At 36.5% G+C, this 12,316-nt stretch overlaps 5 protein-coding genes across 9 annotated transcripts; 1 reads left to right on the top strand and 4 right to left on the bottom strand.

The window, feature by feature from the left end:
• Positions 1 to 450: 450 nt before the first annotated feature.
• Positions 451 to 1,555, bottom strand: LOC17881542 (peptide methionine sulfoxide reductase B5). The gene is made up of 3 exons (XM_006289153.2): positions 1,387 to 1,555; positions 907 to 1,063; positions 451 to 792 (listed from the first exon to the last, which is right to left on the bottom strand). The coding sequence occupies exons 1-3, from the start codon at positions 1,482 to 1,484 to the stop codon at positions 631 to 633; spliced, it is 417 nt and encodes a 138-aa protein (XP_006289215.1). The 5' UTR covers positions 1,485 to 1,555; the 3' UTR covers positions 451 to 630.
• An 858-nt stretch (positions 1,556 to 2,413) lies between these two features.
• On the bottom strand, positions 2,414 to 3,416 carry LOC17884436 (peptide methionine sulfoxide reductase B5). Its single transcript, XM_006289554.2, has 3 exons — positions 3,229 to 3,416; positions 2,862 to 3,018; positions 2,414 to 2,745 (listed from the first exon to the last, which is right to left on the bottom strand). The coding sequence occupies exons 1-3, from the start codon at positions 3,339 to 3,341 to the stop codon at positions 2,563 to 2,565; spliced, it is 453 nt and encodes a 150-aa protein (XP_006289616.1). The 5' UTR covers positions 3,342 to 3,416; the 3' UTR covers positions 2,414 to 2,562.
• Positions 3,417 to 3,528: 112 nt separating this feature from the next.
• LOC17883139 (peptide methionine sulfoxide reductase B3) lies at positions 3,529 to 5,161 on the bottom strand. Its single transcript, XM_006289854.2, has 3 exons — positions 4,900 to 5,161; positions 3,981 to 4,137; positions 3,529 to 3,884 (listed from the first exon to the last, which is right to left on the bottom strand). Exons 1-3 carry the CDS (start codon positions 5,103 to 5,105, stop codon positions 3,726 to 3,728), a joined length of 522 nt encoding a protein of 173 aa, XP_006289916.1. The 5' UTR covers positions 5,106 to 5,161; the 3' UTR covers positions 3,529 to 3,725.
• A 98-nt stretch (positions 5,162 to 5,259) lies between these two features.
• On the top strand, positions 5,260 to 10,478 carry LOC17881050 (pentatricopeptide repeat-containing protein At4g04790, mitochondrial). 4 transcript variants are annotated; one of them, XM_023780042.1, is made up of 17 exons: positions 5,260 to 5,534; positions 5,681 to 5,728; positions 5,810 to 6,415; positions 6,504 to 6,683; positions 6,810 to 6,874; positions 6,973 to 7,080; positions 7,160 to 7,273; positions 7,373 to 7,468; positions 7,619 to 7,717; positions 7,839 to 7,958; positions 8,049 to 8,153; positions 8,249 to 8,413; positions 8,496 to 8,623; positions 8,736 to 8,814; positions 9,129 to 9,346; positions 9,668 to 9,855; positions 9,965 to 10,478. In XM_023780042.1, the coding sequence occupies exons 1-16, from the start codon at positions 5,378 to 5,380 to the stop codon at positions 9,843 to 9,845; spliced, it is 2,466 nt and encodes an 821-aa protein (XP_023635810.1). In that variant the 5' UTR covers positions 5,260 to 5,377; the 3' UTR covers positions 9,846 to 9,855; positions 9,965 to 10,478. The 4 variants fall into 4 exon arrangements, with proteins under 4 accessions (XP_023635810.1, XP_023635809.1, XP_006286359.2 ...); XM_023780041.1 differs by having other exon boundaries at positions 9,668 to 9,885; XM_006286297.2 differs by having other exon boundaries at positions 9,668 to 10,478.
• LOC17883390 (mediator of RNA polymerase II transcription subunit 21) lies at positions 10,345 to 11,718 on the bottom strand. 2 transcript variants are annotated; one of them, XM_006288809.2, is made up of 5 exons: positions 11,620 to 11,718; positions 11,454 to 11,528; positions 10,856 to 11,156; positions 10,713 to 10,764; positions 10,345 to 10,596 (listed from the first exon to the last, which is right to left on the bottom strand). In XM_006288809.2, exons 3-5 carry the CDS (start codon positions 11,144 to 11,146, stop codon positions 10,520 to 10,522), a joined length of 420 nt encoding a protein of 139 aa, XP_006288871.1. In that variant the 5' UTR covers positions 11,147 to 11,156; positions 11,454 to 11,528; positions 11,620 to 11,718; the 3' UTR covers positions 10,345 to 10,519. The 2 variants fall into 2 exon arrangements, with proteins under 2 accessions (XP_006288871.1, XP_006288870.1); XM_006288808.2 differs by having other exon boundaries at positions 11,454 to 11,707.
• Positions 11,719 to 12,316: the final 598 nt, after the last annotated feature.

Raw genomic sequence — 12,316 nt, 5'->3', positions numbered from 1 at the left:
GCAATCACTTGCCATGTGATAACCAGAATCGTTCATTGATTTAGAAATCAAAGAGACGCAGCTCTGATACCAAATGATGGAGCGGAAGCTTCTAGGGATAGGACTAGAGATCCGTTGATTCTCAGAATACCCGGAAATCTAGGGTTTGAGAGTCCTCCTCTCAGGGCTTTCGCAAAAGCTCTTGGATTTGTGAATACTCTTCACAGTGGTTTATTAAAACCTCTTTAAATCTTTCGATTAATCAATATATCAAATAACTGAATACAATAGGAGGCTTAAGAAGCCTATTTATAATAAAGCATAAAACCCTAAAACTAAGAATATTCTAGAATAATTATAATAAATAAATTAAGAGATAATAATAAGAGATATTTGGAATATCTCGCTGCATCAGGTCTCGCCGGCCAAGAAAAGATTCGTCCTCGAATCTTGTATCTGCGCTGCATCAAAAGAATATATAACTAAAACGATGAATCTTATTATATGTTGCACTGATTGACCACCACACAAAGTGCATACATATATACACACCACATGATGATTATGACTACTAGAGATTTTTGAACAAGACAATCTGATTAGAAGATATCTTATGATATATGGAATCTTAAATCAACCAATCATCAGAGATTAGAGAAGGGAAGGTTTTGCCGGGTTGAAACTGATTGAAACGCTGTTAACACAATGACGTTCATCGGTTGGAGTACCGTAACCTTCTCCTTTGAAAACATGGCCTAAGTGTCCATCACACGCTGCACAAGTTATCTCAGTTCTTCTCCCATCTGGATCAGGCTGGTTGTTGTACAATTAAATCAAGCCAAAAAAGAGATTTTAATTAGTTACTAGCTAGCTAGTATAGTCATCAATTTAGCCAAAAACATATAAAAGAGAAGAATGAATCTTTACGGATCGGTTTATTGCACCGGGAAGTCCTTCAAAGAAAGCTGGCCAGCCACATCCGGAATCGAACTTTGTGGTTGATTTATAAAGAGGAGTCTTGCATCCCACGCAGCTGAAGATCCCTTCTTCGAAAAACTTGTCATATTCTCCACTTCCTGGCTTTCTTAAACCGCAAGAACATTGTAACGATTAACTTTAATTCCCATTAATTCAACAACTTTATCATTAATTGAGATGATAACTCGTACTTTCTTATGTATCTTTTGATATAAGATATGTATTTCAGATACTCGAAAAGTATTAAACAATCTAGCTACACTTGGACAAGCCTAATGAAAACTAAGGGTTATAAAGTAAGTAACCTAGCTAGATAACCAACTAAACAAGGTAGTAGGTCTCGGCGTTTGTAGTTGTATATACGTAACATATCATGGAAGACCAAAATCAAGATTAACCAAAAGGGTTAATGAGAAATAATAAACATACTCGGTGCCTTTTTGACGAAGAATCCGAAACTGCTCAGGAGAAAGAACCGTACGCCACTCCTCTTCTGTTTTCTGGACAGCCAAGCCAGGAACCGCCATGATGACCACCACGGAGAAGCTGAAACTGTCACTGATCAGGTCAGGAGATAGGTAGGTTATCGTCTCGAGTCATTGCAGTGTATATTTATACCTAAATTTACATAGATGTATGATTCTAGTTCTGCGTCTAGATTCATATGTGGTGAATGAGTTTTAAGTTAAATGAACTATTATGCACGTGACGTGATATGTCATAGAGAGTTGCACATTTGTCACCTAACCCCCTCCCGGTTCTGTCTTCAAACTTTTGGCTTCATATAAAGAAAATAATCCCAATTGATCATATAAGCTTTAGTAGAATGGGACTATATATATATTATTCTATAATATTTTAAGATTTTGGATCTGTTCTGGATATGTGACTAGACATCAAGAGCCATACATGCATGGCTGATCTGGCTTTTTTTTGGGATTATTATCATGAATGTATGGTATATCTTCGTTTCGTTTAATAATTTTTGTTATATTCACGAACTCTTATCTTCTTGTCATAAAAAGAAGAATGTAATGGACATATGCAACATAGTGACAGAGCTGTGCTTCCACTCTTGGGGAAAAGACATGCAAAATATACTAAGCAACCCAACAACAAAAATGACATCAACTCTAATGGTTTTAATATTTTGATCCTAATGAGTTGATAAGTACCAAATGAAATAATGATTCAGTGGGTTGGTTGATGGGTCATATCATTGAATGACATCACTAGTCATATATGTCGGATTGTGTAACAGTTTCATATGTTTAATCCATTATCATACTTACATCATCAATATCATCATATATACCATCATATCATCATCAGCATCAACATCAAAATTAACGATCCAATATAGAAATTTATAGAATGTCGTTATAACCAGGATATACATAGATTCTTCTCTAAACAGACATGTTTTAAAAACACAAATAATCCTTAGATAAAATTATATCTGGCCAACAACTCATGATTCTTATTATTTCTTGCATCGATCCTTATTAAATCCACTACACAAAGTGCATATATATGCACAATGATGATAGTTTTACAAGAGAAATATAAAAACACAATCTGATAAACGAAGATATGGTACAATATTCAACTAGTCTCCTCAGGTGGTGTTTCAGAGGAAGATTTGGCCGGGTTAAATTTGATGGAAACGCTGTTAACGCAGTGGCGTTCATCAGTTGGAGTACCATAACCTTCTCCTTTGTGAACATGACCTAAATGTCCATCGCATGCGGCACAAGTTATCTCAGTTCCTTCCCCATCTGGATCAGGCTGGTGATTAAACGTAGAATTCAAAAACAAGCAAAACAAAGAGTTTTTAGTTACTCACTAGCTAAGCAGTAGTCATGAATTAAACCAAAAACATAACAAAAGAAAAGAATCTTTACGCGTCTGTTTATGGCACCAGGGAACCCTTCATAGAAAGCTGCCCAGCCGCATTCAACATTGAACTTAGCAGAGGACTTGTAAAGAGGAGTGTTGCATCCGACGCAGCAGAATATTCCTTCCTCGAAGAACTTGTTGTATTCTCCTGTTCCTGGCGTTCTGATATCATCATTTTTTTATGACAGAACCGTAAGAACATTAAGAAAGAAGGAGCAATCAAAAGTCAACACAAAGAACAAAAGCAAGAACCAATAACACACTTGTTCTATGTAGTAAATCTCAAACCCTGTTCCTTAAAATTTGTTTAGTTTCTTCAAGATTCAAGAAATCTATTCAAAGAATCAAGAAATCTTTAAAACGAAGACTTACTCAGTGCCTCTCTCACGGAGAATCTTAAACTGCTCAGGAGAAAGAACCGCACGCCACTCCTCCTCTGTTTTCTTGACCAAAGAACCAGGAGTCGTCGTCGTCGTCGTCGTCATGATCACCTCGGATGCTACAGCAGGCACAAAAATAACCACAAGCTTGATGATAAGGTAAACGTTGTTGTGATCTATTTAGTACCAAACTTCAGTGATGTATGGTCCTACTTTTGCGTCATGATTCATTAAGAAACGTTCTAGATCTATAGACTGGTGTATTATGCACGTGTCAATACAGTTCTCGAGATGTCCGCAACATAGCAGATTTTGTATTATTACAAGAGTACGTTTTATTCAAGTTACAAATCATAGAGACTACACTTGTCAAAATGCTCGAGGTGATAGAAATTAATTATAATGAATACCAGTATAGACAAGAGACTATAAAATTATTGTATTCTGCTCACTCATTCAGAGTAAACCTTAATCTTGTTCTGCCAGGATTCACAAGGAAGACTTTTCGGGTGTGAACTTAAGCGAAACGCTGTTTACGCAATGGCGTTCATCGGTAGGAGTACCGAAACCTTCTCCTTTGAAGACATGACCAAGATGTCCTCCACATGCTGCACAGTTGATCTCTGTTCGTCTCCCATCTGCATCTACCTGATAAAACAAATGCAAATGGAGATTGTAGGCAGAGCAAAACAAAGAGTTCATTTTATGTTATCAGTTTGATGAGACACTGTATGTGTTTATTACTGTTCGGGTAATGGCACCGGGGATTGCGTCAAAGAATGCTGGCCAGCCACAACCAGCGTTGAACTTTGTGGTGGATTTGTAAAGAGGAGCTTTGCATCCCGCACAACCGTAAATTCCTTCTTTGTCGAAATTAACGTATTCTCCAGTGCCTGGATATCTGAAATCAACAAAACACAAACCCACAAGAACAAAGGGATTATATATAACCATCCATTCTCTATTCAATATGATGCTCAAAGACGAAGCAAACATTTTCATGATCATTTACAGAGCAATACATTATCAGACAGGACCAAATATTAAAGGCTCTAAAGGAACTGACAAAGTTTTCTAAATTCGGGCTCTCATTTGTAATATATATTCAGGGTAAAAGAGACTCAAATCATATCTGTTTTCATAAGCTCTCATCTGGAGTTTTAAGAGTAATAGAAGATGGTATCCCTGAAGAACTATATAACCTCTCACTGAAGCTGCTAATTCCAATCACTCAAAAGAACTGAGTAAGAACCTAACTGTTCTGACATCTATAGCAGAAGATTTCTATGAATGCTATGTTCCAGCCATCCAAGCACACCAAAGATATAATTTTCAACATCTTACTCATCAAGATTACAATCCAAAATCCTAAATCAATATATATTTGTAATTTTGTATATACCCAATGTTTAAAACTTGATTCATTCAAACATATCAGGAAGTATAGACTTGAATTCAGAAGTATCAATGTTCAACAATCACAAAAAAAAAAAAAAAGTTGAGATTTTTAACTCTGAGAATCACAAATGATGCGAATCAATGATGTAAGAACAATAAGTGTCAAATTCCAGATGCCTAATCGAATGTACTAATTCCCAAATTTGCTAACTTTTCAAGCGAAATTGAACCATAAAAATCTTTATAAAAGGTTAAAAAGCCTTACTCAGTGCCCTTTTGACGAAGGATCCTAAACTGCTCAGGAGAAAGAACCGCACGCCACTCTTCATCTCCTTTCTGAACCGATCCCGGAGCCGCCATAGCCACCGTAGAAGCTAACACGGAAGAGAGACAAATCGAATCTAAACCAAAGATTGATGAAAGAAGTAGCGTAAATAAGAAAAAGAGAATCTTTGAATTGCTTATGATCATATAAATTTACAATCTTTGAACTGAATCAAATACAACAATACCAAAAAATATCAAATTTTGACAATTCTTTTCTTATCTTCTTCTTCTTCGTCCTCCATCTTAACTATTCTGATTAATTTACTTGATTACCCCTGATTTATAGAGTTAATTAAATTATCACCCCTAATGTTGGAAATTGAAGTTGAAAAACCCAAAAGGGGTTTTGTTCCGGGGTTTATATAAAACCTTCCTCTTCTTCTGCTTCTTCTCGACCTCACTTACGAGATTCAGACATGGTTGTCTCAAAAGCTAACAAAAGCTTATTAAGCTCAGTCTTCAAATCTCGTATTAGAAAAACCGGGGAATCTTCAATTGCTTCCAGCAACAAAGACATCGCCGGAACGTCTCAAGCTGTCAAAGAGCTTCTCAGTTCCAAAAACTCTTCGTCTGGTGATTTGGATTTTATTTTGAGATCGAACCCTTATTTCAATTTCCCCTTCTCGATTGGAAAATAATCAAAAGTTGTGATCTTGAGAATGAATAAACACAAACAAGTAATATTTAGAATTCGATTGATTTTTGTGCAAATGATGTAGATATTGAGGAAGCACCATTACAGGATCGAGTATCAAATTTGTTACATGGTAAGTGTTACCAAATTTGTCTCTTTGAGTAAGTTCTTCTTCAACGAATTCTCATTCATTCATAGTTCAATGATATTTCAGTAACCACTATGGAGAAAAGCTCTTCGGAGAAGAACTTATTATTGAAGATTCCAAGTTTTACCACTAAGATCCCTTATGATATTTCGTTGAGATCGAAAGAGTTGTCCCGTGAAAGGAAGGAGAAGCGTGTTTACAAGAATAACGGTTTGTCACGGCGTTTTGCAAAGATATTTAGAGACTCTGCTCAGAAATTAGGCACCGAGGCTATGTTTGGTGCTTTCAATAGAGTGGCGAAAGAGATGAGTGCAACGGAGTACAATGCGATGATTGGAGTTTACTTGGAGCACGCGGAGAAAAGCAATGATCTGGATTATGCTCTTGACCACATTGAGAAGGCTTTTGAGCTGTTGAAATCCATGAAAGATCGCGGTTTCTCTATTGAAGAAAGAGCTTATGTTCCTCTTCTTAGTTACTTAATTGATATGGATATGGTAGATGAATTCCATAGTTTTAAGGATGTGATTAGGGATGCCAGTCCCGGTTCGGTTGAGAGACTTGGTTACTATGAAATGCTTCTTTGGATCCAAATTGGCGATGGGGAGAAGATTGAGGAGCTTTGCAGTACAATTGATGGTAAAAGTGAGGAAGGCTTATCGATCTTACAAGGTAAGCAATATTCAGTTTTGAGAACTCTGGTGTTTTGTGGCTCTCTCGCACCCAAAATAATTTAACCTTTTGATCCTTAAAACAACAGAAAATTATTTGCTTGCACTATGCAAGAAAGACCAAAGGTACCACCTTCAGAGCCTGTTAGAGATTGTTGACATAACAAAAGTTCATTCATCGGACCTATTGGCAAACATATTTGAATACCTTGGGAGGTTTTCTTTGGATTCTGTTGCGGGGAACTTCCTTTGGGAGCTAAGAGGAAGTGGTAAGGGTGCATTTGACATAAACCAAGGAATTCTCTTTATGTTTGCCCATTGTATAATGACATATTTATTCCTCTAGAAAATAATTGGTAGAGCATGTGTAATATGTTTTTCATTAACATGCGCAGATGAAGGAAGGAAAAATGTTTCAGATCTCATCTCTATCTATTCTACTAGCACTCCAAATCTGACAGTAAGGACTTCTCATGAATATTACTGGCAAATTATCTTTGTTTAGATAACCGTTGCCTCCTAATTGTCAATGTTTTCACTGATTTTATACCATTAAAGGTTGAGGATACCATCTTAAAGTTCAACAAGATGCATGAAGAACTTGATGCCATGCCTTCATCTACATCATACGAGAAGCTTGTTAAGTATAGCTGTGACTCAAATGAGGTGTTTGTTATGCTTATTTTATTATAATTTGGCTTTATCTCCGGGTGCTCTCTCTAATGATTATTCTCTCGTGCTGTAGGTAGTCACTGCTCTTAATGTTGTTGAAGAAATGAGTGAAGCAGGTCTGACAATATCCGCAGATATACTACATTCGTTGCTACATGCCATTGATGAAGTTCTCGAGTTTGATTTGGTACGCATTCTCATTTAGCTTGAATCTATTTCCAGCCAATATACAATTGAACTCGGCTTATATATGAAACAAAGTTTCCTTATACCTTGACTGTTTCAGGTGCGAAGAATCCATTCAATTATGTGCACAAAGAGTGTGAAACCGAATACTGAGAACTTCCGGAGCATTATACGTTTGTGCACAAGAATCAAAGATGTAACTTCCTTTCCACTAATTTTAGCTTCAGTGTATCCTTAAACCCTATATAACAAATGAGGATATGTCTGAACTGTTTCTTACAGTAGCTGCTTCGCTTGTTTCTCTAAACACAAAATTTTGCTCGAAATCTTTTGGTCTTATCTGCAGTTTGAAGGTGCATATATTATGCTTGGTAATTTAAAGAATTTCAATTTGGAACCAAACTCTAGCATGTTCAACTGTATATTGGCTGGATATTTTCGGGAGGTAATATCTTAAGCTCCCATTTCATGTTTGCAAATTCTGATCTGATAGATTGTCCATGTTTCTGTGAGCTCCAGATGGCTCCTAAACCGTTTTGAGCTGATCATTTTGTATGTTTTTGAAGAAAAATGTGGGTAGCGCGTTAATGGTCGTAAAGCAAATGAAGGAAGCTGGCGTTAAACCTGATTCCATAACTTTTGGTTATCTAATAAACAACTGTAACCGAGAAGATGCCATTACTAAGGTAAAATTCAGACTACTATGTTCTCCGATACCACTAAATCTTTATTTGATTAGTGTTGTGAGTGAGAAATATGTTTGTGCCTTGTATAAGTACTATGAGGAGATGAAGCAAGCAGGAGTTCAAGCTACTAAGCGAATTTACATGTCCCTGATAGATGCATATGCAGCATCTGGGCAGTTTGAGAAGGCAAAACAGGTAGGCATGCATACTCTTTATTTCTTTGTAAGATCTCGAAAGTGAAGTATATTTAGGAAATCAGAGTAAGAGGTCGAATTTTAATTCTACCACAGGTGCTCGTAGACCCAGATGTTCCAGCTATTAACCAAAATGAGCTGAAAAGTGTACTTATCTCGGCTCTTGCGTCTCGTGGAAAATGGGCAGATGCTTTCAGTATATATGAAGAAATGAGGAAAGCCGAATGCCACATAGACCCAAAATCGATTATATCTCTTATAGTAAGTATACACTTTCAATCAGACTATTTTCTTATTTCATATATTGGCTGACTGATAATCAGTGATATGATTATCTCTATAGGAATACTCAGATTCAAAGGTAGAGTTGAGTATGCTGGTTCAACTGGCTGATGACCTACAAGATGATAAAAGTTGGATAGATGGTTTCTTCAGAATGATATTGTCCGCTGTCCGCAATAGAAAGTCGAGGTACAACAAATCACCCATGATCTAGAATTAGTTCTTGTATACCCCATTTTTGAATGTTGCTATTTTGTTATACATCAATATTCGTGATTTACTTCGCTATTTTGTTGCATAGCAATATTCTTGACTTGCTGAAGCGGAACAAGGTCCGGCTGTCCAAGAAAGACATCCCTGTGGAAACTCATTTTGACGAGGTGTGATTCTGTTTCTCTCATTGGTTTCTGGAAACTTTGTTTATTTTTTCATCTAAGATAACCTCGAGATGTCTCAAGTTATGTGCAACGTTCAATTTCCATGTTCGTGGATCATCGTGGGATCTCTCAATGAAGAGATCTTCCTTCTAAGAATTTTATGGAAACATTTTTTGAGTTACCGATGAAGTTTGAAAGTGAAGCTCTAAGCGCAAACATCTAGTTAGAATAGCAATCAAGCTCAAGTCTTTGATTTTCTTTTACTGAATTAGTCTTCAATAATTTAAGCCTTTTAGTGATTTACTGTTTTGGATCAGGTATTTTGGGCAATAGCAGAGACGGAGCCAACCGAAATGAAGCTAGGGATGGATTTGCTAAGTTTTATGAAAGAAGAGCTTGAGTTTATTCCTTCAAGAAAATGTCTAGATTTTCTCTTACATGCTTGTGTTAATGCCAAGGACATGGTGAACGGTCTATTGGTGTGGAAAGAGTACCAATCTGCAGCACTTCCTTGCAACGTCCTAAGCTTTCTCAGGCAAGCCACTTTGCTTTTCTCCTTCGAAAATACACACATTTAAATTTGTATGTGATCTTTGTGCTCAGAAATAGGGGTACAATAGAAAATGAACGGTAAATGATCTGTATAGTAATTCAGAACGCAGGGCATTCATATACTTTCTACCCATTAGCACAAAAAGAGTTAGTTCCAAGTTGTTGTTGGGATTAAGAATTCTGTATACAAGGTTGCATTAGTTTTAAAAGAATCCAGTTGATCAGATCCCTGTGTTTTGAGAGATGGAGAGACTTTGCATGTCAAATGTTCATTTGTTATGGTTTATGGTTTATGGTTTGGCAGGATGTATCAGGTTCTATTAGCTACAGGGGATTTGCAAGGTGCCAAGGAATTGGTATCAAAAATCCCAAAAGATGATATAGATGTACAACACATCATTGAAGAAAGCCTGATTGTATATTCTCAAGCACCCAAAAAGAAGAAACTGAAAAAGAAAATGATTGGTTTCCCAACAAAGTAGGGAAAGATGGGTAGGTTTGAACACCATTTACAGTGATTTGGTACAGAAGGTCTCAGATTTCATTTTAACATGACTGGCTAAAAGTTTCTTTTCATCCTAAAGCTCCTAGTAACATGCAGACAAAAGATTGTTGGACTCTGCAGAAGTCTTGACAGGTGAGAGGGAATGGATTAAAAGTTAGACCTAACCGGCTAAGTAACTTGCAGCAATGAGTTTAAACCTTGACCCTACTGGACTACTGGTCAGACTACTAAGATCTGAACTGTTGCTAAACCGTTGTTATGCGCACATGCTCGAGTCCCTTTAAGTTCCGGGTTTGGATCCTGACTGGGTCATATCTGTTTCAATAACTTGAATGTGATAGTTACAATTCCGAAGATCATAGTAATCTGACAAACCCTGAACAGAGGGTTCACAGGGTGGGTCAATCATTGCCCTATAATTGTTAGAATGATAAGGTGGATTCTTTGTGATTGTAACAGACAAGGCAAAAGAAGTGTAAGGTTATAATAATGGTTCCATTGTTGTGAGCTAATCAACATTCTTGTAATTGCTTCTGCAACAATTTTTTGGTGAAGCAAATCAGAGCTACTAATCCTTATGGCAGTAAAAGATAACTGTTGCTGGACCTAATCATATAGTTTTTGAATTTACTTGACACAAGCTAAAGCATTTCATTCCGGCTTCTTCATATTTAGGCAATTGTCTGCAGCTTGTCCAAATAGCTCTTGGACTTGCTTAAGCTCTTTCTCTGTAAACAAAATGTCACATCTTTTTAGACCAGTGCAATGACATAAGCATTTGCAAGAAAGTATACACATTATACAACATTTGCCAAGAAGAACAGAGTTGGCCAGGAAGATTTACCTGCAGCCTCTAGTTGCTTTTGGAGTTCTTGACCAATAAGATCGTTTTCCACCTGAAGAAAAACAGTAAGAAGAAGGTAAAGAGGCAAAGCCAATAGATGAATGAATTCAAGAAATTGTAATAATCAATGTGAGTTGTTTTACCTGAAGTTCAGCGATTCTTTTGAGCTGAGCTTCCTCACCTCCTTCTGACAAAGGAAGTGCTGCAACCAAAGCATCAAACTGTTTAGCAGCCTTAACTAAACCAGCACTGAGCTGCTTAGGTTGCTCAGGAAAAGGGGTAGCATCATCAGTAGCCGTAGTTGCAGCAGGTGGTTCAGGATAATTAGGTGAAAGCTGGACAGGAGGTGCATCCCTCTGGAGCGTCCCAAAAGCATTGAAAGTGATGGCAGCAATCGTATTCACTTGTTCTTGCAACTGTGAGATTATATCCATCTTCAAAAACCTTATAAGACAAGAGCACGAACAAATAAGGTATAACATATTCAAATTGACACAAACTTGGTAGTCAATTCCTGAATTTATCACCTAAGATTCAGAAACAAAATGCTACAGTCCAATCTCAATCCGAAAGTTCTAGTTTCTTTTCCACAAGATTAGCTCTTTTAGATCCTCACCACTATCCCTAGAAAGCTTAATACTTTACTTAAGTGTTGTTAAACCAATCTCAGTAGAACTTTACAGTGAATTCACCAAGACAACAAACAACTCAAAACCATTATAAGGTAGCGTTCGTACTAACCTTAAGAGAGGATGCGAGGACAAAACAACGGTGATCTCTCTCAGTAAAGAAACTTCCCCTTATCGATTTTTTCTCCTAAAAGAAAAACGATGATATTCGCATCACTGAAGACAATTACTTTTCCGATGAGAACGCCGGAGTGAAGGCTTTTAAAGAAGCGTCTTACCCTTTTTCCCGGCGACGCAGAGGTAAGTGTTGGACGACGACAGAGAAGAACCGCCGTGACTTGAGCGTTGTTATTTTTTTTCTCCGTTCCCAGTTTTAGATTTGGGCCGAGCCATTTAAACATGGGCTTTTAAGTCGGCACTTCCTATGTTTTTTTTCCTAGTTTCATTTAATAAACTTTTTTTTTTTTTTTTTGAAAACTCATTTCATAAACTTTTAAAACTAATATGGGTTTTTTTTTTGAGAAAAAGTAACAAAACCATTTATTTCATTCATTAATTGGAATATATTTGAAAAAAAAAAACACTATGAATCCTTTAAAATTTTTTGTTAACCACTTAACCTTAATCAAAAATATCCAGATATCCGAACCTAAAATATCTAGTCATACTCGAAAAAATCGAAAAATACCAAAAACCAGAAATATCTTAAAAAATTTAACCGTTAATCAAACTAAAAATTTCACTAATCCTACCCAAAAAAAGAACTAAAAATTTCACTAACGTAAATTAGAGTATAAAATATCTAAAAGAGATTGTAGAAGAGATCGACTAGTATTTTATTTAAATTTTAAATTACTCAGTGGAAACAGATGTGGTTTATAATAATTGAGCTAAAAAGTAACAAACAAACTCCAATAAAAAGAAAAAAAAAAACTCCCGTGGTTGACACGAGACTATCATCAATCTACGGCCACA

Source organism: Capsella rubella, unplaced genomic scaffold (assembly GCF_000375325.1).
Source record: "Capsella rubella cultivar Monte Gargano unplaced genomic scaffold, Caprub1_0 scaffold_6, whole genome shotgun sequence".
In the NCBI taxonomy this organism is placed as follows: Eukaryota; Viridiplantae; Streptophyta; class Magnoliopsida; order Brassicales; family Brassicaceae; genus Capsella; species Capsella rubella.
The sequence above is the reverse complement of the archived record's forward strand: the minus strand, read 5'-3'. Positions and strand labels throughout refer to the sequence as shown.